The sequence below is a fragment of the Salmo salar genome, chromosome 21 (genome assembly GCF_965601325.2).
Source record: "Salmo salar chromosome 21, fSalSal1, whole genome shotgun sequence".
NCBI lineage: Eukaryota > Metazoa > Chordata > Actinopteri > Salmoniformes > Salmonidae > Salmo > Salmo salar.
Window position 1 is genome coordinate 18,326,361 of NC_138311.1, and position 24,997 is coordinate 18,351,357.

At 41.0% G+C, this 24,997-nt stretch overlaps 1 protein-coding gene across 4 annotated transcripts in view; it reads left to right on the forward strand.

Moving 5' to 3' along the window:
- The window catches only part of stxbp5l (syntaxin binding protein 5L), a 234,287-nt gene that overhangs the window by 102,633 nt on the left and 106,657 nt on the right, over positions 1-24,997 (forward strand). For all 4 annotated transcript variants that reach the window (XM_045704491.2, XM_014164005.3, XM_082967014.1 and 1 more), the window contains exon 4: positions 11,797-11,897. In XM_045704491.2, the coding sequence (XP_045560447.1) occupies positions 11,797-11,897 (101 nt within the window). The remainder of the gene's footprint in view (positions 1-11,796; positions 11,898-24,997) is intronic.

Here is a 24,997-nt window from a genome sequence, read left to right on the forward strand (position 1 = left end):
ACACACACACACACACACACACACACACACACACACACACACACACACACACACACACACACACACACACACACACACACACACACACACACACACACACACACACACACACACACACACACAGTCCCAGAATACAACTGAAGACAATCATGAAAAGATGTTTACCCAGATGGGAATCTCAGTGGATTAGTGCCTGTATGCATGTTCCATGGGGATATGATGTTCTATGAGATGTGGAGTAATTTCCTCCCATGATTGAGCCCTTAATCTGGAGCTAATCCCCCCGTGGTTCCCCTGGGTCCCATCCTCCCCGCAGCCTTCCCACAGCACCAGTTACTGCACCGTACTGGGAATTCATGTTATCACTCACTCATAATCCCCCTTCACACAGAGAGGAAAGAAATTAAATATATTTCATAATCTCGGAAACTCAGAACTAAAATCTTGCATAATTGTGTCAGATGCTCGGTTAAATTCTGAGGGGAGATGTTAAGAGAAAGATATTAACATGACTTGTGAAGTCTCCACCCCCTAAACGTAAACGGAATTCGAAAGATATGGGCACCTGTGAGATCGTGCTTTGTCCAAATGATCATTGACGGAAAATCAGCATACAGGAACAAAGTTCCTCATTAGTCGTCACAAATCCACAGTCTGTTGACAGACATTACTACCATTTATGTTACGTGCGTCTGTCTACAAGAGATTACTTATTTCATAAAAATGACACTATACATCCTGTTGGACAGCCTCCTGGAGCTCTGTAGTTCCTTGACACTATTTACAATATGTTTCTCAGACATTAAATGCATATTTTTTTTAAACATCCACCATATTCAGGTCATCGTTTACTTCAGAGTATGCTAATGCTAGTTCAGACACATACATCCACAGGGCTATAGGAACAAGTCTGATTCAACACCTCATTCAACATCCACTCAGTGAAAAATGACAGCGAGTAAGGGAGAGACCCCTCTCCTCTCAGTTCTCATTTTCTGCGTCCCAAATGGCAGCCTATGGGCCCCAGTCAAAGGTAATGCACTACATGGGGAATAGGGTGCCATTTGGGACCAAGTCATTGTGTCCCGTTCACTCACTCTCACAGGTCTGAACTATGGCCCCAGTGTGTGTGTATGTGTAGTGTGTGTGTGTGTGTGTGTGTGTGTGTGTGTGTGTGTGTGTGTGTGTGTGTGTGTGTGTGTGTGTGTGTGTGTGTGTGTGTGTGTGTGTGTGTGTGTGTGTGTGTGTGTGTGTGTGTGCGTTCGTGCGTTCGTGCGCTGCCTGTGTGCAATTTTTGGTTTGTCCGTGTGTTTGTACACGATGTAGACACACAAATAATGATTCTCTGTCATAGGCCTGCATTTCCAAGGAGTAAATGTCAGCCTCTGTGTCTTGGGACCTCATTTCTCACCTGTATGTTTCTGCACATGCAGCTCCTGTCTCCAGAGACGTATACAGATGCATTCTGGTGGTGTCTACTCGCTGTACTTGGGCATAACCGCTGATTAGGCTTACTGTCAACACATGCATTCACACATACAGACACATACGCTTTACAATGCATATTCACACCCACACACATACAGGAAACTGCCAAAATAAAGGAAACACTTGTGTAAATGAGGGATTCAAATTGAAATTGAAAGCAGGTGCTTCCACACAGCTGCGGTTCCTGAGTTAATTAAGCAATTAACATCTCATCATGCTTCGGGTCATGTATTAAAATGCACAGTTGCCCATTTTTTTGGCTACCATGGCTAGAAGAAGAGATCTCTCTCTTTCTCCACTTCCCTTATGGAAAAATCACATGATTTCACGTGACATTTCCACATGTGAAATCATCTCAAACCATGTGTTTTTGGAACACTTCACATGTGGATTTTCACGTGATCACATAACGTTCACATGTGGATTCACATTGTCGAGACTTCACAGGTGATGCCCTGCAAGCAAAAATGAGTTGTTATGATACAGTTGAAGTCGGAAGTTTACATACACTTAGGTTGGAGTCATTAAAACTAGTTTTTCAACCACTCTACAAATTTCTTGCTAACAAACTATAGTTTTGGCAAGTCGGTTAGGACATCTACTTTCTGCATGACACAAGTCATTTTTCCAACAATTGTTTACAGACAGATTATTTCACTTATAATTCACTGTATCATAATTTGAGTGGGTCAGAAGTTTACATACACTAAGTTGACTATGCCTATAAAAAGCTTGGAAAATTCCAGAAAATGATGTCATGGCTTTAGAAGCTTCTGATAGGCTAATTGACATCATTTGAGTCAATTGGAGGTGTACCTGTGGATGTATTTCAAGGCCTACCTTCAAACTCAGTGCCTCTTTGCTTGATATCATGGGAAAATCAAAAGAAATCAGCCAAGATCTCAGAAAAGAAAGTCTGGTTCATTCTTGGGAGCAATTTCCAAACGCCTGAATGTACCACGTTCATCTGTACAAACAATAGTACGCAAGTATCAACACCATGGGACCACGCAGCCGTCATACCGCTCAGGAAAGAGACGCGTTCTGTCTCCTAGAGATGAACGTACTTTGGTGCGAAAAGTGCAAATCACTCCCAGAACAACAGCAAAGGACCTTGTGAAGATGCTGGAGAAAACAGGTACAAAAGTATCTATATCCACAGTAAAACAAGTCCTATCTCGACATAACATGAAAGGCCGCTCAGCAAGGAAGAAGCCACTGCTCCAAAACCGCCATAAAAAGCCAGACTACGGTTTGCAACTGCACATGGGGACAAAGATCATACTTTTTGGAGAAATGTCCTCTGGTCTGATGAAACAAAAATAGAACTGTTTGGCCATAATGACCATCGTTATGTTTGCAGGAAAAAGGGGGAGGCTTGTAAGCCGAAGAACACCATCCCAACCGTGAAGCAAGGGGGTGGCAGCATCATGTTGTGGGGGTGCTTTGCTGCAGGAGGGACTGGTGCACTTCACAAAATAGATAGCATCATGAGGTAGGAAAATGATGTGGATATATTGAAGCAACATCTCAAGACATCAGTCAGGAAGTTAAAGCTTGGTCGCAAAAGGGTCTTCCAAAGTTGTGGCAGAAAGGCTTAAGGACAACAAAGTCAAGGTATTGGAGTGGCCATCACAAAGCCCTGACCTCAATCCCATAGAAAATTTGTGGGCAGAACTGAAAAAGCATGTGCGAGGAAGGAGGCTTACAAACCTGACTCAGTTACACCAGCTCTGTCAGGACGAATGGGCCAAAATTCACCCAACTTATTGTGGGAAGCTTGTGGAAGGCTACCTGAAACGTTTGACTCAAGTTAAACAATTTAAAGGCAATGCTACCAAATACTAATTGAGTGTATGTAAACTTCTGACCCACTGGGAATGTGATGAAAGAAATAAAAGCTGAAATAAATAATTCTCTCTACTATTTTTTGGACATTTCACATTCTTTAAATAAGTTGTGATCCTAACTGACCTAAGACAGGGAATTTTTACTAGGATTAAATGTCAGGAATTGTGAAAAACTGAGTTTAAATGTAGTTGGCTAAGGTGTATGTAAACTTCCGACTTCAACTGTCATACACAGCGCATTTATTTTCAACTTATATTTGACTCACTTTAACATACATGACTACATTGTGTATGCGTTTTTATTCAGTATTTATTATTCAACATGTTCTTACCTGGGATTTGATCTCACAAACTCTTGGTTTATTTCATTCCGATATTCTTGCTACGCTACCATGTCTGTGTCAGTAACTGATTTCCCCTCCTTTTCTACACTTTGGACTTCAAAGTAAATCTCAGTTTTGTTAAAAAAATATACTTAAGAAAAAACTATTATACTGTATTCATCAGTATGATTCAGGAGTAACATCAAAACATATGACAACTACACAATTTCTAATTTGAAGTGTTCCAAAACACGTTTTCACTTGTGAAATGTCAAATGTGAAGTGTTCCAAAAACACATGTTTTCATATGGGAAATGTCACGTGAAGTGTTCCAAAAACATGTTTTCATGTGATTTTCCACGTGAAAAATCCTCACTTTCAATTGCGCTTATTGCACAAGCTATTACAAACCTTTCCTGTATTTTTTTAATAGTAAGTTACCAGCTACTGAGTTGCAGTGAAAATAGTGGAAACACCTTTTAATGTATTTCTACAGCTGAACTGTATTTATTTGTCAATAAATATACAACAACAAATTGTATTCAGGAAGTAGTACACAGAAATTCAAATTTTTATATTTTCAATACTGGAATATTTGGTTTACTTTCTGAACTGACTGGAACTTAAATGGAATTGACCTCCTCATTGGTTAGCACACTTGGGACACAACCACACCTGAGATTTTAAATGACAGTCTCTTAAGTAACAGCAACCTGAATTTGCTGCTTTGCCACCAGGTCTGTGGCCATGACAGAAATTGGCCAGAGATTTATTAGCAAGAATGCATTTCTGCACTTTACTAAAAGTTACCCGGATTCAAGTCAATAATTGTGTGAATATCTGACACCACCAAATAAAAAGTAGCAGTGCTCAGGGACACTTGACATTAAGGCCTAGATTCAATCAGATCAAGCATAAACATGCAATAGCCGACACCCGCATAGCTGGAGTTTAATGTGACGTTGTACCTGCTACACCTGAAAAACAACTGAAATCTTTTTTTGTCATTATTTCCATTCACAAAATAGAATGAAAGCGCGTGTCAACCATTCTTGAGCTTGCCATTGGACATGACGCAACATGGGCAGTATAGCAGCTTGCATTGACTTCAGAGGAAGCGTTCCCTCAATGGCTGATGGTGGATGACAATGCCGGATGCCCGATGGCTGTAGTGTAGCAGGGACATGAGAGCTGTCAAATCGGTGAGCGGCAAATCGTTTTGTCATTGTCATGAATCCACATCGTTCTACTCGCGTTAGAGGATTTCTATCAGCCTTATTGAGGTGTAGATTACATATCACAATCCAATGTTCGAACTTGTAAACAAGGCTGCATGGGATTTAACTTAATGATGCTCCATAAAGCCAAAGTCAAATTTCCACTTCAGGTAAATTAAAATAAAATACAATTGTGTGTGTCACATGCTTAGTAAAAAAAACAGGTGTAGACTAACAGTGAAATACAATGCAGAGGAAAAAATATTGCAAAAATTATAACACAAGGAATAAATACACAGTGAGTAACGATAACTTGGCTATACACATGGGGTACCATTACCGAGTCAATGTGCAGAAGTACGAGGTAATTGAGGTAGATATGTACATATAGGTAAGGGTAAATTGACTTGTGTGGTGGTTAATTTCTTTGGTATCAAATGAAGAGAGACAAACTTATTACACAAGTCAGAGTTATGCTTAAACTAAATCTTTATTCACTTAATAAGGAAAGCAGGTCACACCACAGACAGAAGTGAATGATGTGAGTGCTCTGCAATAACGATTGCTGTTCGACAAACCACACTTAGATGATTCGTTGAGAGCCCTGAGACAATTAATACAAACACCTTTTATAGCAAAGATACACCCCTTTAGTCTAAATGACAAACAACAGATGTGTGGAATGGATCACAAGGTTAGGATTTGATATATGAGAAATGAGTATCCCCCAGCCAGATAGCATTTGCTATGAAGACTGTTCTTATTGTACAGAGTTTGGCCCCTAAGGCACGGCCCTGCCCGTCCATGGTACTTCACAGCACAGAATCACCAACTCATTCTATGGCATAAATCAATTGTCAACTCCAGATACCCTTATCTCAAGTAAAACCCATGTCCTTGACCACACGGCTGGACGAGCTCACTGAGGGGAGTGAGCCTCTAAGATACACTATCCCAGGATAGGTGCAACACAAAAGATGACATACAATGATTCCAGACACTATCCCACACATCCTGTCTCAGACCTTATCTCCCCCAAGGCCGAAGGAGGGAGTGACTGGCGCACAGACATTGTGGAGACAAGTAATTGGTTCCCCACATGGTTTGTAATAGGTAAAGATACATATCTACATATGAAGACAATGTTCCCTCCTGTCCTCTTCTCTTTCTGATATTCTGCATAGCAACAGGGACATGTGATAGACAAGCCTGTCCTCTCCCCTCTCTGGGCCCCAGGTGACTGAGGCCCATATGAGGGAGGAAGTGCAACTGCCAACACCAGAGTCCGAAGGGATACATTCTAATAACAAGAGTTCAACAGTTCAATCATATAAGCGCATTATGCAGATAAGACATCTTAATTATCTATGTTACCGAGCTAATTCTGATTCTTCCACCACACTAGGCATCAGGATAGATAATAAACAGTTGCTGAAGGGTATTGATGAGTCAAAAGAGTTAGTGCAAAGAGGGTCAATACAGATAGTCCGGGTATTTATTTGGGGCGGCAGGTAGCCTAGTGGTTAGAGCGTTGGGCCAGTAACCGAAAGTTTGCTAGATTAAATCCCCGAGCTGACAAGGTAAAAATCTGTCGTTCTGCCCCTGAAAAAGGCAGTTAACCCACTGTTCCTAGGCCGTCATTGAAAATAATAATTTGTTCTTAACTGACTTACATAGTTATTTGTTTAACTATTTAGTAGTCTTATGGCTTGGGGGTAGAAGCTGTTTATGGTCCTGTTGGGTCCAGACTTGGTGCATTGGTACCGCTGGCATAATGCCAGGAGACGCTTGTGGATTTGACAGCTCAAATGCAATTCCACCTCTGACAAAACAACCGCCATGCGGTTGTCCGCCAGCACAGATCTGATAGTGTGCATAAATACTCTGAGGATTTGAACTTTCAACCTTATGGTCGGAATGTATTAATGTTTCAGCAGTCGATGGTTGTTTGTTACCAAGAGCATACAGTATCTCCACACACTCTGAAAAATAAGAGTAAGGTTACAGTACAGTGTTGTTCCCTGATGTACAACAAGGTCAAAAGGTACACATTAGGTACCTTTTAGAGGTATACATAGGAACTCACATGGTTCTGATTGGTACCTTTTAGGGTACATGTGTGGTTGATCTAGTATAAGGAAGAAAAAAATCTCCACAATATATGAATATCAAGCTGCATTCTTAACCATGAGGGAGGTGGGAATTTACCAGTTGTGAATTTACCAGTTGTGAAGTAAATACCTGTTGGATGCATTAACGTGCTTGGAAACCATTGTGAACCGTCAATTGACTAATGGCCAACAAGCTGTGTCAACCATGAACTAAAAGTACAGCTATCATGCTTGTCAAAAATGTATAGAGTTCAAAAGCCATATTAATAGATTGCTTTTTAGCATAATGTTTTGTCGTTCCAGTTAACTGCCGAAAAAATACAGTTATTGAGCTAATTTCATTAGTCAGTGATGTGGGAGAAGTTGAAGATCAGGGATGATAGACGCATTTCCCACTAGAAATTACCAGTTGGAGGGTTGTTCAAGCTGATTTTTCCCAGTTGTAAATTCCCACTTCCCACTTGGTAACAAACGCAGCCATTAGATGCAACCATTACTGCACTTTGAAATGTAGGTGGGGAAAATGTGCTGGTGGGGGCTCATTAGCATATTTTGTAGCATGGTCTAAATATTTAGTATTTGTGCCAACTGTCAGTGGAAATACAGTTTAAGTGCTTTTATCATTATGTTGAACAAGGTTGAGCAAGGCTTTTGACATTGTTTGTTATGCAATCTTTGTCAGAATGTGTGACACTGTTAAAAGGTTAGCGTGCATTTTCCAGTAGAACCTGGTTCACGAGAAGTTAATGTTCAATAGCTTACTGTCAATTAGTTACAAGTGGGTTATTGTGAAATTCACACTTACTCTACCTAATGCATCACACTCACTGACCTAAAGGTCTGGTAGGAAAGTGAGTATTACAATTGCATGGTGACTAGCTAAAAAATGAAATATATTTGGATGCTTTGGTGTCTAATACACTGATAAATAAATAAATAAATAAATAAATAAATAAATAAATATAGCGATGCTCCCCATCCAACCCGACAGAGCTTGAGAGGACCTGCAGAGAAGAATGGGATAAACTCCCCAAATACAGGCGTGCCAAGCTGGTAGCGTTATACCCAAGAAGACTCGAGGCTGTAATCACTGCCAAAGGTTCTTCAACAAAGTACTGAGTAAAGTTTCTGAATACTAATGTAAATAAGGTATTTATGTTTTTTATGTTTAATACATTTACAAAAACAAAAAAAAAGGTTTCTCTTTGTCATCATGGTGTATTGAGTGTCGATTGATGTGGGGAAAATCATTACTTAATCAATTTTAGAATAAGGCTGTAACGTATCAAAATGAGGATAAAGTCAAGGGGTCTGAATGCTTTCAGAATGCACTGTGTGTATATGTTTATATATATTTATATATGCACTGAGGGTACAAATCATTTGGAACACTTGCTCTTTCCATGACAGACTGACCAGGTGAAAGCTATTATCTCTTATTGATGTCACCTGTTAAATCCACTTCAATCAGTGTAGATGAAGGGGTGGAGACAGGTTAACGAAGGATTTTTAAGCCTTGAGACAATTGAGACATGGAATATTTAAGTGCCTTTGAACGGGGTTTGGTGGTAGGTGTCAGGCGCACTGGTTTGAGTCTGTCAAGAACTGCAACACGGCTGGGTTTTTCACACTCAAAAATGTCCTGTGTGTATCAAGAATGGTCCACCACCCAAAGGACATTCAGCCAACTTAACACAACTGCGGGAAGCATTTGAGTCAACATGGGTCAGCATCCCTGTGGAACGCTTTCGACACCTTGTAGAGTAGTTGAGGCTGTTCTGAGGGCAACTATTAGGAATGTGTTCCTAATGTTTTGAACAGTCAGTGTATATTAGGGCTGGAGAACTGAGTGTACAAGCTTAATGTTTATGAACAGACAACATTAACAAAGTTATTGTGACTTTTACATTAACTTACTGACAATTAGTTTCCAGTAACTTCTGACAACAAGTTTCCATTAAGTTACTGGAATATGCACAATAACCTCTTCACACTTTAGCTCATTACTGACACATTCTCTTATGAAGTTTACTGAAAGACAGTATCAAAGAAAAGGTTCTTTCCCAGCATTAGCATAACCATCAAACACTTAAACAGCTACAACACTTCCACTAACGGTTGTACACATATATTTGACCACGCCCCTCAGATATGCTAATGAGACCCACCAGTATATTGCCACCACCTATCAAAGCCCAGTGATGGTACCTTATTTTCAAAATATTGGGTAGCAACCAAGAGCTTATGAGTTCAAATCCCATTTAAGCCCCAAGTGTGGTCACAGTAAACAATTATACAAGATTCTTATATAGCAGTATACTGTAATGTTATAGAAATAACACCTTCAAGTTGTTTTATATATTTATTTATACTGTAACTTTAGCAAAGTGCAGAAATATATTATTGCCAATCTGTTGTGAGGTTGAGTTGTGAGGTCGAGTCCTAAGTACAGCAGCATACTGTCCTTTAACATTAACACCTGAATTCATCTATAAACATACAGTAACTACACTGAACAAAAATATAAATGCAACATGCAACAATTTCAAAGATTTTACTGTCTTATCGCTCATAAGGAAATCAGTCAATTGAAATAAATTCAAAAGGCCCTAATCCATGGATTTCATATGACTGTGAATAGAGATATGCATCTCTTGTTCACAGATACCTTTTTTTTTTTTTAGGGGCCGGGATCAGAAAACCAGTCAGTATCTGGTGTGACCACCATTTGCCTCATACAACCCAACACATCTCCTTCGCATAGAGTTGATCAGGCTGATTGTGGCCTGCGGAATGTTGTACCACTCCTTTAATGGGTGCACGAAGTTGCGGGATATTGGTGGGAACTGGAACACGCTGTCATACATGTTGATCCAGAGCATCCCAAACATGCTCAATGGATGACATGTCTGGTTAGTATTCAGGCCAGGGAAGAATTGGGACATTTTCAGCCTCCAGAAATTGGTTACAGATCCTTGGGGCCATGGGGCCATGCATTATCATGCTGAAACATAAGGTGATGGCTGTGGATGAATGGCACGACACTGGGCCTCAGGATCTTGTCAATGTCTCTCTGTGCATTCAAATTGCCATAGATAAAATGCAATTATGTTTGTTGTCCGTAGCTTATGCCTGCCCATACTGTACCATAACCCCACAGCCACTATGGGTCACTCTGTTCACAAAGTTGACATCAACAAACCGCTCGCCCACACAACACCATCTACCTTGTACAGTACAATTGAAACTGGGATTCATCCGTGAAGAACACACTTCTCCAGCATGCCTGTGGCCATCGAAGGTGAGCATTTTCCAACTGAAGACGGTTACGCCGTCGAACAGCTGTCAAGTCAAGACCCTGGTGAGGACGACGAGCACGCAGATGAGCTTCCCTAAGACGGTTCTGACAGTTTGTGCAGAAATTCTTTGGTTGTGCAAACCCACAGTTTCATCAGCTGTCTGAGTGGCTGGTCTCAGACGATCCTGCAGGTGAAGAAGCTGGATGTGGAAGTCCTGGGCTGGTGTGGTTATAGGTCGTCTGCGGTTGTGAGGCCGGTTGGATGTACCTCCAAATTCTCTAAAACGGCTTATGGTAGAGAAATTAACATTCAATTATCTGGCAACAGCTCTGGTGGACATTCCTGCAGTCAGCATGCCAATTGCATGCTCCTTCAAAACTGGAGACATCTGTGGCATTGTGTTGTGTGACAACTGCACATTTTAGAGTGACCTTTTATTGTCCCCAGCACAAGGTGCACCTGTGTAATGATCATGCTGTTTAATCAGCTTCTTGATATGCCACACCTGTCAAGTGGATGGATTATCTTGGCAAAGGAGAAATGGTCACTAACAAATTTGTGCACAGAATTTGAAAGAAATAAGCTTGTTTGGCATGTGGAACATTTCTGTGACCTTTTATTTCAGATAATGAAACATGGGACCAACACTTTACATGTTGCGTTCATATATTTTTGTTCAGTATACTTGTAGATTTACCATATTTTGACTGTAATTAGACCGAAACATCCAGGGGACCATGACTATTTAAATGTTATTAATGTCAATTATGTCTTTAAAAGTAAAATATTCAAAATTACATTTGACACCTGGGTTTTCTTATGTGCTCAAATGTTGTCACGTGTAGTTTCATGTTATCACATGTTGAAATTTTGCATCCCCATGTTGTCACATTTATTGCACATTAATTTCACATAAAATCATATTCTGATAGATATGTTCTCAGTCACGTGTAGTTTTGTGTTATTACATGTTGTTTCACGTGTCACATGTTGCTTAACAAGTTGCCACATGTTTTCACATTAGCTTCACGTTAAATCACATGTGATCACATGAGATCACATGTTTACATTTGAAATTCATGTTGTTTTTCCATAACGGTTCAGTCTTCCTCCCACCTTTTGAAACTGATTTGCAGTTATTATAAGTACCGTTCCTTGGCAGGAATATGCAGTTGCTCAGGGGTATGTTCGAGAATCAGAGTTCATTATGAGCTGCATTAGTTCACGGTTTACATAGCAGTGATCAGCATAGTAATGATGGAGTCAGTGTACCAGGGTTGGGGTCAAATTGAAGGCAGTTCATTCAGGAAGTGATTTATATTTAAAATTCAGAAATTGAAAAATGTTTTTGAAATAAATAGTGTCTACTTTTCAGTTTATTGAGAAGTCATAAAAAAATATAAAATAAATGTTTTCCATAACTTAGTTATTATTTCTGTTTACTTCCTGAATTGACCCCAATCAAGTGTACTGACTGTCTGTGTTCTGTTTGTTTGTCTCACCTTCAGGGGGCGCTGGTTACGGCATGTGCAGACGACACGCTACACCTGTGGAACCTTCGCCAGAGACGCCCAGCCATTCTGCACTCGCTTAAATTCAACAGGGAGAGGTAAGTACTCTACGTGCGGTAACACACACACACAAACATATACACACACACACACAAACACACACACACACACACACAGGACCTTGCATAAAGGCATGCATCTTTTCTGTTTGACATCTTGTGGCTCGATGAGATGGATTCTACTTCAAGGCCAGAGTATTCCCAAATGAATTCAAGTTAGACAGAATAAATCTACATGTCCCAAGGTTCACCGTCAAAGTTCCCAAACTATACTCAGAGTTCAGTAAAAGCATTCACCACAATGCTGAATGTTGCAAACATCAACATTTCCTCATCTTTCAAAACGCTCTGGGTGAGCCATTCACACATTTTCTGCATGGCCCTGTCTGCCCTGAATATGACAGATGTATTGTGTAGGTGTATGCTGTGCAGAATGTGGGAGCATGGTGAAGTTTGTGCAGAGTCTAGCTAAAAGGGTTCATTCATCTTCCCTTAAGCCTTCCAGGCAATAGAGGTGGATAGGGCATAGGGAAGAATCAGTCAAAGATACTGTAGTGAATGGCGGAAGTGAGTAACACCCTAGCAGGGATTAAAACCTGGTTCGTCTCACCCAATATTACCCTAGCCATAACAGGCTTATGAAGGGGTAATTCAGGAAAAATATTGGTGTGAAAGACTCTATTCTGTTCTGAAATCTGATATTTTGTAGTTTTGTAAAATGTCTAAAGTTTTATGGCCTCTCCATCTATTTTTGTGTCTCTTTCTTCAGTTAATTGTATGCAGACACCAATAAAATATTGGAGCAAAGTTTGAAAACATCCTAAATGATCAAAACAGCCGATACTACAATGTTATTAACTGGTCTATCTCACGACTCTCTTGTCCTGTGGGGTAATCTTCAGGTGCTATGAAACAGAAAAAAGCTCATTCAAACACTTTGTACATATTGTTTGAGTGCTTGAAGAAGAGAGAGAGAAAGGGATGCTTTGGAAGGATCTGTTTTTGTGTGTTGTGGAGGTCTTCCTGTGTGAATATTTGAAAAAGTGAGAAACAGAGAGATCCTTTGGGAAGATATTTTGAAGGTCTTTCCCATTTCGACTCATGAATACAAAAAAAAAATCCTGTGACAATGAAAAATGTCCTAACCTTTGAAGCCCCATCTAAGAAGTCATGAATGATAGTGTTGTAAAGCTTTCATTATAGGAGTTTTCTGCATGTGTTCCCTTAAAAAAACACATACAATTAGCATTTTCACATGTGAAAATCACAATTGTCATATGTGAAATAGATGTTTAGAGTTCATATGTTAACTCCCCCTTTTCACATGAGTAGAAAAACATGTTTTTACCTCACATGTGAAATGCAGTTACATGAAATGCATGTTAAAAACTTTCAAATGTGGAATTGCAAAACCATTCTAGTGTACATCTAATTTGCATTTTCACATGTAATAAAAATTCACACGTACAAATATCTAACTTTCACATGTAAAATTGCAAGTTCACATGTGGTGGTGAAATAGTGGTATTCGACACACGTGAGAAGGTAGTGTTAACTTATTCCAATAGTAATGTTTTCACATATGGAATTGAAAATTCTGTAATGTCATTCTCTAAAAAGGTAACAGCCTACTTGAGTATAATAATTCAAGTGTGTTAAAAATAATTTGTTGTTATTTCTGAGACATCCATTCCTGAGTGTTACTGCTGCAGACGCATGCCTCTCTTCTTCATATGCTGGTCAGTGACCGTTGGAAGAAGTCCAGTGAAAAGAACAGAAGTTAACGCTCCATGTTTCCATATTTATCTTGTTTTTTTTTAAATATAGAGCTATTTTAGGCATTGAACACTTAACTACTCTTCTACATTAGAATGAGATTGAGTGTCTGGAAAGAACTGCGTTGTTAGAGTTAATCAGTTAACTCAAATTAGCTTTTTGGAATTTTAGTGCACAATTTTTTCATTGCATTGTCTGAAAACGTTCAGAATACACTGGGAAAAAAAAGAAAATACATCATCTATACAGTTAAAAACAACAATGCGATGACAAGACAAGTTTATCAATTTACCTGGTTTTGCTCAGCGTTACTTTGGACAAAATCTAAACGGCAATATTCTTGTAATTATTTTTGTGTAAAAAAATCTTAAATTACAGCTCAGTTTGAGCAAATTATGAATTTACGATTAACCGTGATCCAATGACATGGTGACATTTTGTGTTGATTTCACGTTGAATTCACATTAGTTGGCAACTCAACCAAATGTAAATCAAAACTAGACGTCTGTGCCCAGTGGGTAACTACTTATATTCCTTCAGATAATAAGATAAGAGGTATGTCATTCAACCCATCTCCCTTACCGAGAATAGTGGATGTCAGTTTTCAATTAACAGGTCAAAGGAACTGTCACATTGAAGGTGGTATAAAACCACCATTTACACAAATGAGGTCAATTGTTGATAATGCACAATGTTCACAGGAGTTATGGCTGTGTTTGAACAGCAGTAAGTTATATCTGAAAGTGAAATACACTTCAGGAAGGCAGGGACTTGAATCGAGTCCAGTCGCTCACCACCGCCACATCTCATCACACAGGACCAATAAACCTTGAGAAAACAGACAACACTTTTAGATTCCACTGAAAATCCACCAGAAATCCTTCTGCAATGTTAATCTAGGTAACAGTATCTTTAAATCATAAAGCTACTTTGTGCACACTCTTTAAAATGCCAACGGTTTAGGGGTACGAGTGTGATGGCCTCCTTAATGTCCACTAAAATGCTACATTTAATCCCTTTTAGGCCGTGACAGAGAAACTACCTTTGAGTCATGGTGTGTCTCAAGGCTCCAATGTTGAACATTTAGACCAACAGTCAGACCCTAGAACACTACAACACCCATAATCCACCTGGTCTGTACTGGGTGGCCATTTTTTCTCTCAAATCAACCAGTAAACTCCAAACACTACAGTCCCCAGAAAGGTCATGCAAAAATGCTGGCTTTGTCATAGCCATTTTGCGTCCAACCCAATAGCTCAGTTATGGTCTTACTTGGTGGCATTCCAGCTCAATGTTTTTGTGTAGTGTTCGTCAGACGTGTCCGAAGGTCCCCTTGTGTGTGAGTGACGTTTAACACTCACTGATACCCCATGTGTAGGATTAAAGGGATGGGAAACCCTCTGGCAGACAACTCTTTCTTTCTCTCTATTTCTGTCTCCCTCCATTCCCATATCACAGAGAGCCAGACAGTCCTCAACCTTTGCCTAGTAATTGCCATTAAAGTCGTTTAAACCTGAGGAATTGAATTACCTTTCCTGGTGATAACTGCAGTCCGTGTGACGAGGGGGAATTGCAGAGCAGGGGGGAAGGAAGGTGTTTTTAATAGATTTCCACTAGCCACCCAGGTGGGAAGTGCATGGGTTGCAAAATTGAAAATGTCCGGGCATGATCATTCCCATCACCATCATATAGTACATTTTCTGTGATTATTTCTGGTATGACGCCAGTGTGGGTTTTGGTCAGGGAATTTTCACATCATGCAGATGCTCTTCAGTTGTTTGTGTGGATTTCAGTAACAAAATCTAATCAAATCAAAGCTTATTGGTTGTGTACACAGATTTGCATAACAGATGATAGTGCAGGTGCAGAAAACTGCTTATGTTTTTAGCTCCAACAATGCAGTAATATCTAGCAATGCAATAAAACTAAAAATATCAAAAAACAAACAAGAGATTAAGAAATATCAGAACCAGCAATATCAGAGTCTGGAATGTATATTTACATATAAAACATTAGGAACACCTTCAGAACAGCCTCAATTCATCGGGGCATGGACTCTACAAGGTGTCGAAAGCATTCCACAGGGATGCTGGCCCATGTTGACTCCAATGCTTCCCACAGTTGGCTTGTAGTGGATCTCTACTCCGAATAGCTCGTCCCAACTCATCCCACAGATGCTCAATTGGATTGAGATCTGGTGACTGGGCAGGCCACTGCAGTAAGCTGAATTCACTGTCATGTCTGTGAAACCATTACAATCCTAGCCTTGTGGCATGGAACATTATCCCATTAGTTTGTAGCCCAAACGGTTCGAACGTTACCAAACAGAAGTTGGCACATCACCGGTACTGACTTCAGACGAGTCTCCTGACACTTGTGAGGGTCGTAGAGAAAAACGGAGATGACCATTGTGAGAGTCTCCCCTTTCCATAGAGTGTTCATAATAGTTTGTAGGTCAAACCGTGCGGACACTACAGACGTTCTCGTGAGAAGAGCAATTTTTGGGATGTCTCACGGTCTGACAAATAACGTTCTACTTCTACCACATTTCACCGCAGGTGCGGAAGTGCGACACTGGCGGATGCGGTGGATTGATCCTACGTTTTTTTGTTCAGAATGTTTTGGTCATCGTTTCATATGACTGAACAAACCTTCTGGACATCAAAACAGCGATTACTAACCTCGATTTGGATGAAGACTTTTATTTCAACAAATTGGAGGTGAAGGACCATAATGCTCCCCCCAGACCAGACCCATATCCCCGTCACCTGGAAGAGGTGGAAGCGGCGATACAGAGGTCCGCGTTGGGGATATCGAACGAGATCCCTAATATTAAGGAAGTCTTGAGGTTCTGCTCGCCTGAGTTAGAATACCTCATGAAACTATAGACCACAGTATTTACCAAGAGTGATTTCATCTATATTTTTCAAAGCTGTAAATCGACCAGCACAAACTGATGCTGACACAAAGACCGCACTCAACCAGCCATATAAGGCCATAAGCAAACAAGAACATTTTCACCCAGATGTGGCGCTCCTATTAGCCGGGGATTTTAATGCAGAGAAACTGAAATCTGTTTTACCTCATTTCTAACTTGAGGCTTAAAAAACTCTAGATCACCTCTACTCTACATACACAGATGCATACAAAGCTCTCCCTCGCCCTCCATTTGGCAAACCTGACCATAACTCCATCCTCTTAATTTCTGCTTACAAGCAAAAACTAAAATAGGAAGTACCAGTGATGTGCTCAATATGGAAGTTGTCCAATGAAGCGGACCCTAAGCTACAAGACAGTTTCGCCAACACAGATTGGAATATGTTCTGGGATTCATCTGATGACATTGAGGAGTTTACTACATCAGTCACCGGCTTCATTAATAAGTGCATTGACAACGTAGTCCCCACAGTGATCGTACGTACATGTCCTAACCAGAAGCAATGGATTACAGGCCACAGCCGCACTGAGCTAAAGGCTACAGCTGCCGCTTTCAAGGAGTGGGACACAATACGGACGCTTATAAGAAATCCCTTTAGCTCTCCAACGAACCATCAAACAGGCAAAGCATCAATACAGGACTGAGATCGAATCCTACGACACCGGCTCTGACGCTCTGCAAACTATCACGGATTACAAAGGGAAACCCAGCCACGAGCTGTCCAGTGATGCCTCCCAGATAAGCTAAATGCCTTCTACGCTCGCTTCAACGCAAGCAACACAGAACTACACATGAGAGCACCAGCTGTTCCGGACAATTGTGTGATCACGCACTCCGTAGCTGATGTAAGATTTTTTTAAAGATTGATTACCAGGATGCGTACTCAGAGCATGTGCTTACCAGCTAGCAAGTGTCTTCACTAACATTTCCCTGACCCAGTCTGTAAAACCCACGTTTCAAGCAGACCACCATACATAGCCGCTGGAAGAAGGAGAGGGTTACACACTGCTATATCAGTCTGCTAATACAGAAAGAGTAAAGGCCCAGTGCACTACTTATTATTCATTTTGTATTATTTATTTATGTCTGATTTTTTAGGGGGTGCTGCAGCACCCTCAGCACCCCTACTTCCCGCGGCTATGCCACCACAGTCCCTGTGCCCAAGAATACCTAGGTAACTTGTCTAAATTACTTTCTCCACGTAGCACTCAGCTCTGTAGCCATGAAATGCTTTGAAAGGCTGGTCATGGCTCACATCAACAACATCATCCCAGACACCCTGGGCCCAATCCAATTAGCATACCGCCCCCAACAGAGCCACAGATGTTGCGATCTCTATTGCATTCCACACTACCCTCTCCCTTCTGGACAAAAGGAACACCTACGTGAGGATGCTGTTCAAATCAAATCAAATCACATTTTATTTGTCACATGCGCCAAATACAACAGGTGTTGACCTTACCGTGAAATGCTTACTTACAAGCCCTTAACCAACAATGTAGTTCAAGAAATAGAGTTAAGAAAACATTTACAAAATAAACTTAAGTAGAAAATACCATTACCAAGTCAACGTGCGGGGGTAAAGGTTAGTTGAGGTTCATTGACCATAGCGCCCTTCAAGCTTATCACTAAGCTAAGGACCAGGGGATTAATACACCTCCCTCTGCAATTGGATACTGGACTTTCTGATGGGCCGCCCCCAGGTGGTGAAGGTATGCAACAACACATCCGCCACTCTGACCCTCAACACGGGGACCCCTCAGAGGTGCATGCTTAGCCTCCTCCTGTACTCCCTGTTCACCCACAAATGTGTGGCCGCACACGACTCCAATACCATCATTAATTTTGCTGACAACATGACAGTGGTAGGCCTGATCACCAACGTTGAGACAGGCTACAGGGAGGAGGTCAGAGACCTGGCAGTGTGGTGCAAGGACAACAACCTCTCCCTCAACGTCAGCAAGAGAAAGGAGCTGATCATGGACTACAGGAAACGGAGGCTGAACACGTCCCCATTCACATCGACGGGGCTGTAGAGGAGACGGTCGAGAGCTTCAAGTTCCTCTGTGTCCACATCACTAAATCCAATCAAATTTTATTGGTCACATACACATGATTAGCAGATGTTATTGCGGGTGTAGCAAAATGCTTGTGCTTCTAGCTCCGACAGTGCAGTAATATCTAACAAATTACACAACATATACCCAATACACACCAATGGTCCTAACACACCAACACAGTCATGAAGAGGGCACGACAATGCCTCTTCACCCTTAACTCAATCAATCACCCACCTATCTCCTACCCCACAACACTGACTCAGTATCGGTACTCTTTGTATATAACCTGTATAGTGCCTCGTTATTGTTATTTTATTGTGTTACAATTATATTTGTATCTATTTGTTCATTTGCTTAGTTTTTAAGTACATTGTTGGGAAAGGGCTCGTAAGTAAGCATTTCACAGTAAAGTCTACACATATAACGGCACATATGACAAATACAATTTGAAATGATTGAAGTGACATCAATAAGGGATCATAGAATTCACTTGGATGCACCTAGTCAGTCTATGTCATGGAAAGAGCATGTTCCTAATGTTTTGTATGCTCAGTATACATCTGGTATGTACAGACAGTATGGACAGTAAATTAATAGAACTGGTGTATACAGCAGTAGTTCTGTTGGATGAACCATGACTAGAATACGGTATATACATATAAAGTGGGTAAAACAGTATGTAAACATTATTAAAGTGACCAGTGTTCAATGACTATGTACAGTACATTGGGCAGCAGTCACTAAGGTTCAGGGCAGGGTACCGGGCGTAGGCCGGCTAGTGATGACTGTTTAACAGTCTGATGGACTGGAGATAGCAGCTGTTTTTCAGTCTCTGTGTCCCAGCTTTGATACACCTGTACTGTCTCTGACTTCTAGATGGTAGCAGGGTGAACAGGCCATGGCACAGGTGGTTGAGGTCCTTATTTTCTTGTCCTTCCTGTGACACCTGGGGATATAGATGTCCTAGAGGGCAGGCAGTGTGCCCCTGGTGATGTGTTGGGGTGACCGCACCACCCACTGGCAGTGATACGGCCCGACAGAATGCTCTTGATGGTGCATCTGTAGAAGTTTGGGATGTTCTTAGGGGCCAAGCCAAATTTCTTTAGCCTACTGAGGTTGAAGAGGTGCTGTTGCACCTTTTTCACTACGCTGTCAGTTTGGAGGGACCATTTCAGGTCTTCAGTGATGTGCATGCCAAGGAGCTTGAAGCTATTGACCCTCTCCATGGCGGCCCCGTCGATATGGATGGTGGCGTGCTCTCTCTGTCTCACGTAGTCCACGATCAGCTCTTTCATTTTGTGACGTTGAGGCAGAGGTTATTTTCTTCCCAGCACCCTGCCAGGGCTCTCACCTCCTCCCTGTAGGCTGGCTCGTCATTGTTGGTAATCAGGCCTACAGTACCACTGTTGTGTTGTCAGCAAACTTGATGATTGCATTGGAGACGTGTTTAGCATACGCAGTCATGGGTGAACAGGGAGTACAGGAGGGGGCTAAGCACGGACCCCTGTGGGGCCCCCGTGTTGAGGACCAGTGTGGCATAGGTGTTGTTGCCTACCTTCACAACCTGGGGTTGGCCCGTCAGGAAGTCTAGGACCCAGTTATACAGGGAGGGGTACAGACCCTGAGCTTAGTGACGGTCTTGGAGGGCACTATAGTGTTGAAGGTTGAGCTGTAGTCGATGAACAGCATTCTCGCATACAGTAGGTATTCCTCTTGTCCAGGTGGCATAGGGCAGTGTGCAGTGCAATTGTGATTGCGTCGTCCATGGATCTTTTGGGGCGGTATGCAAATTGTAGTGGGTTTAGGGTAAGGTGGAGGTGATATAATCCTTAACAAGCCTCTCAAAGCACTTCATGATGACAGAAGTGAGTTCTGTGGGGGGATAATCATTTTGTTCAGTTACCTTCACTTTCTTGGGTTTAGGAACAATGGTGGACATCTTGAAGTAAGTGGGGAAAGAGATAACTACACTCTGGATAAATAGAAAACCTCAAACGTTCAAAAGATCCTCATTTTGATATGCTTGAACAGCAATCAAATAAATCATCCAATGAAGCACAGGAGGAGAAATGTCCTTCCAATGAATCAAACAAAACAATGGAAGAGGAGGCGGTTACAACAATGTCAAAGAAGGACAGCGCATTGCTGGCAAGAATGAACATACAGCTACAAAAGCTTGATCTATTGCCCGGAGTAATAGAGGACATTGAAGCCCTCAAGGTAGGAATGGATTACAGCAACAAATGAATGGAAGAAATAAGGACTGAAAACAAAATATTGAAAGCGACAGTAGACTCCCTACACTCAACGACAGAGAAACTCCTGAGTGATAACACTAAAATGAAAGCGGAGCTACTTCACCTAAAAAGCAGAAGCATGAAAAATATATATTTTAATACTGGGAGTGAAGGAGAATGGAAATTCTGGCAACAGAAGAAAAGGTGAAGGATTTCATGAAACATAATCTTAAAATGACCAACAAACAGATGAATAAAATTGATTTCCAAAGGGCGCATCGTTTTGGTCGAAGGGTTCCCCAGAAACCCTGACTCATTGTTGCTAGACTATCCCATTACAAGATGAAGGTGGCCGTGATGGAAAGGGGTAGGGAGTTGAAGGGCACACCATTCTCAGTCAACGAACAACTCCCCCAAGAAATAATAGAGAGATGACACGTCCTTTATCCCATTTTCCAAAAAACATAGAGCAGAGAACCAGAATGTGCGCTTAGTATTGGATAAACTGTATGTAAACAACCAGCTCTTCAGGGACTCAAAGTTTACAATGTGGCCTCCTAAGCTAGTTCCCAATACACAGAATTACACCACACTACACATTACCACTCTACACCACACTACAGAAAAATCACACTACAGCATTACAGCACTACAGCATTACACCACACTACACATTACCACTCTACACCACACTACACAAAAATCACACTACAGCATTACAGCACTACAGCATTACACCACACTACACATTACCACTCTACACCACACTACACAAAAATCACACTACAGCATTACAGCACTACAGCATTACACCACACTACACATTACCACTCTACACCACACTACACAAAAATCACACTACAGCATTACAGCACTACAGCATTACACCACACTACACATTATCACTCTACACCACACTACAGAAAAATCACACTACAGCATTACACCACACTACACATTACCACTCTACACCACACTACAGATTACCACTCTACACCACACTACACATTACCACTCTACACCACACTACACATTACCACTCTACACCACACTACAGAAAAATCACACTACAGCATTACACCACACTACACATTACCACTCTACACCACACTACACAAAAATCACACTACACAAAAATCACACTACAGCATTACAGCACACTACACATTACCACTCTACACCACACTACAGAAAAATCACACTACAGCATTACACCACACTACACATTACCACTCTACACCACACTACAGATTACCACTCTACACCACACTACACATTACCACTCTACACCACACTACACATTACCACTCTACACCACACGACACAAAAATCACACTACAGCATTACACCACACTACACACAAAAAAAACATTTATTCTCATCAACTTTTGCAAAAAACTGTTGTTGGTTTTTGGCTCCATCAGGCTACTAGGCCTCGAACAATCCATAACGGGCTAGGTGCCCTTACAGTCCTATAAACTTTTTTTGGTATAGCATATTCTTGGACTATGCAGATGTAGATTCAAGTTTGAGATAATAGGCAAAAGAAAATGGGTGATGACAGGCGGACTGTTTTACAGGACTGCACAAGCCTTAAAATGTTAAATAATGGTTTGGTGTTTATTCTTGTCTTTGATTTAAACTGAATGTAAGGATCTGAACATAGTTATATTGTGGCTACTCTCCTAGCAGATGTGAATCGGAACAAACAGTTTTGATAGAGATTATTGACTAATTTAATAAGGTTGTGATACGATATAAAAACGTAAAGGATTTAATATTGCTCCGATGTACATAGGCCCATGGTCACCAGGGTCGGTTGAATCCGCTTGCTCACGGCTGGTAAATTAAAACAAACTAATGGTATGCTAAATTAAATTGGTAAAGCCAATAGTAACTGGTTTAAGAAAGTACATTTTAAACCAGTACTTTCCCATGGGGCAGGACATTTTGATCTTATAAGTTTTGTCTACGTTAAATCTTTCTCTCTCCACACCTTTTCTACGTTTTGTAAAACAGCCTAAGCGTTTGAACAGAGACCCTGGCGCAAAAGTGGATGTGAATCGGAACGAATCATTTTGATATAGATTATTGACTCATTTAATAAGGTTATTGTTATGTTCGTCGTAAAGATTGGACCAAGGTGCAGCGTGGTAGGCGAACATTTTACTTTATTTAAAATGAACACCGACAAAACAACAAAATACAACACGAACGTAAAGTTCCGCAGGCTACACAGCAACTATACAAAAACAAAATCCCACAAACTAAAGGTGGAAAAAAGGCTGCCTAAGTATGATCCCCAATCAGAGACAACGATAGACAGCTGCCTCTGATTGGGAACCATACCCGGCCAACAAAGAAATAGAAAACATAGATTGCCCACCCTAGTCACACCCTGACCTAACCAAATAGAGAATAAAAGGGATCTCTAAGGTCAGGGCGTGACAGTTATGATACGATATAAAAATGTAAAGGATTTAATATTACTCCGATGCACATCGGCAATCGGTTAGGCCCATGGTCACCAGGGTTGGTTGAATCCGCCTGCTCACGGCTGGTAAATTAAAACAAACTAATGGTATGCTAAATTAAATTGGTAAATCCAATAGTAACTGGTTTAAGAAAGTACATTTTGCCTAGTCATTATGGGGTATTGTGTGTAGATTGTTGAAGAAAAAAACAATATAATCCATTTTAGAATATGGCTGTGACGTAACAAAATGTGGAAAAAGTCAAGGGGAATACTTCCGGAATACTTTCCGAAAGCACTGTATATATCCATAAAAATGATGCGAGCTGATTCATGATTTCGACTGGCTGAAAAACACTGCCTGTCTGTCTCATCCCGTCTCGTTCATTACTATGGGACAGCTGGAGATCGAATTTCAATATTGAAACAATGTTGCAAATGTCGGAGAGACAGACAGTAAGGTTTATACAAATCGCTGTTTTTGAAAACGAAATGTTAGTCGAAAAGAAATGTGAGGTAATGTCTAGATGCTTTTCATAGTGGAGACCAAGTTTTTAAATTGCTTGTCTGGGCTGATGAGACAGTGGATTGCACAGTCAGATGGAACAGAGAAAAAATAGTCATTTAACGTCATAGATTTAGCTGGTGGTAACTTGTGGCATAGAAACCGTCTGGAATGCGGTTTTAACCAATCAGCATTCAGGATTAGACCCACACATTGTATACATTTGGATGATGTATTATTTTTGGTGTTGTGATGTATAAATTGGATACCAATCATCAGTTTGGGAAGGCCTTTTCCGGTTTCAGCATGACAATGCCCCCCGTGCACAAAGCGAGGTCCATACAGAAATGGTTTGTCAAGATTAGTGTGGAGCACAGGAGGCTGCTGAGGGGAGAATGGCTCATAATAGTGGTCCCAACGGCGCAAATAGAATGGCATCAAACACCTGGAAACCATGTCTTGATGTAGTTGATACCATTCCACATATTCCGCTCCAGTCATTACCATGAGCCCGTTCTCCCCAATTAAGGTGCCACCAACCTCCTGTGGTGTGATAAACTTGACTGTCCTGCACAGAGCCCTGACCTCAATCCCATGGAACACTGACTGCGAGCCAGGCCTAATCGCCCAACATCATTGTCTGTCCTCACTAATGCTCTTGTGGCTGAATGGAAGCAAGTCCCTGCAGCAATGTTCTAACATCTAGTGGAAAGTCTTCCCAGAAGAGTGGAGTCTGTTATAGCAGCAAAGGGGGGACCAACTCCATATTAATGCCCATGATTTTGGAATGAGATGTTTGATGAGAAGGTGCCCACATACTATTCGTAATATAGTGTATTTGTAATGCTAGAATATAACAAGGATGACATATGAGCACATTTCTTTTGATATTTTTTTTCTTCCAAATAGGCAACGTGCAAGTAATGAACATTAAGAATGGTTCTTGTTTTCAATTTCCTTCTCTCGTTTTACTGACATTCTGATCTAATGAACTGAATGAATGCCTTTCCTCTATAGTGATTGTAGGAATGCGAATAAGTGAGCCTATAATGTTTACGCTGAATTTTTATTTGGCAAACGGATCTAATGAACTTAACGAAATGGTCCGATATGGCTTTCCTTTGTTTTATTCAACAACTGCCAACTTGCA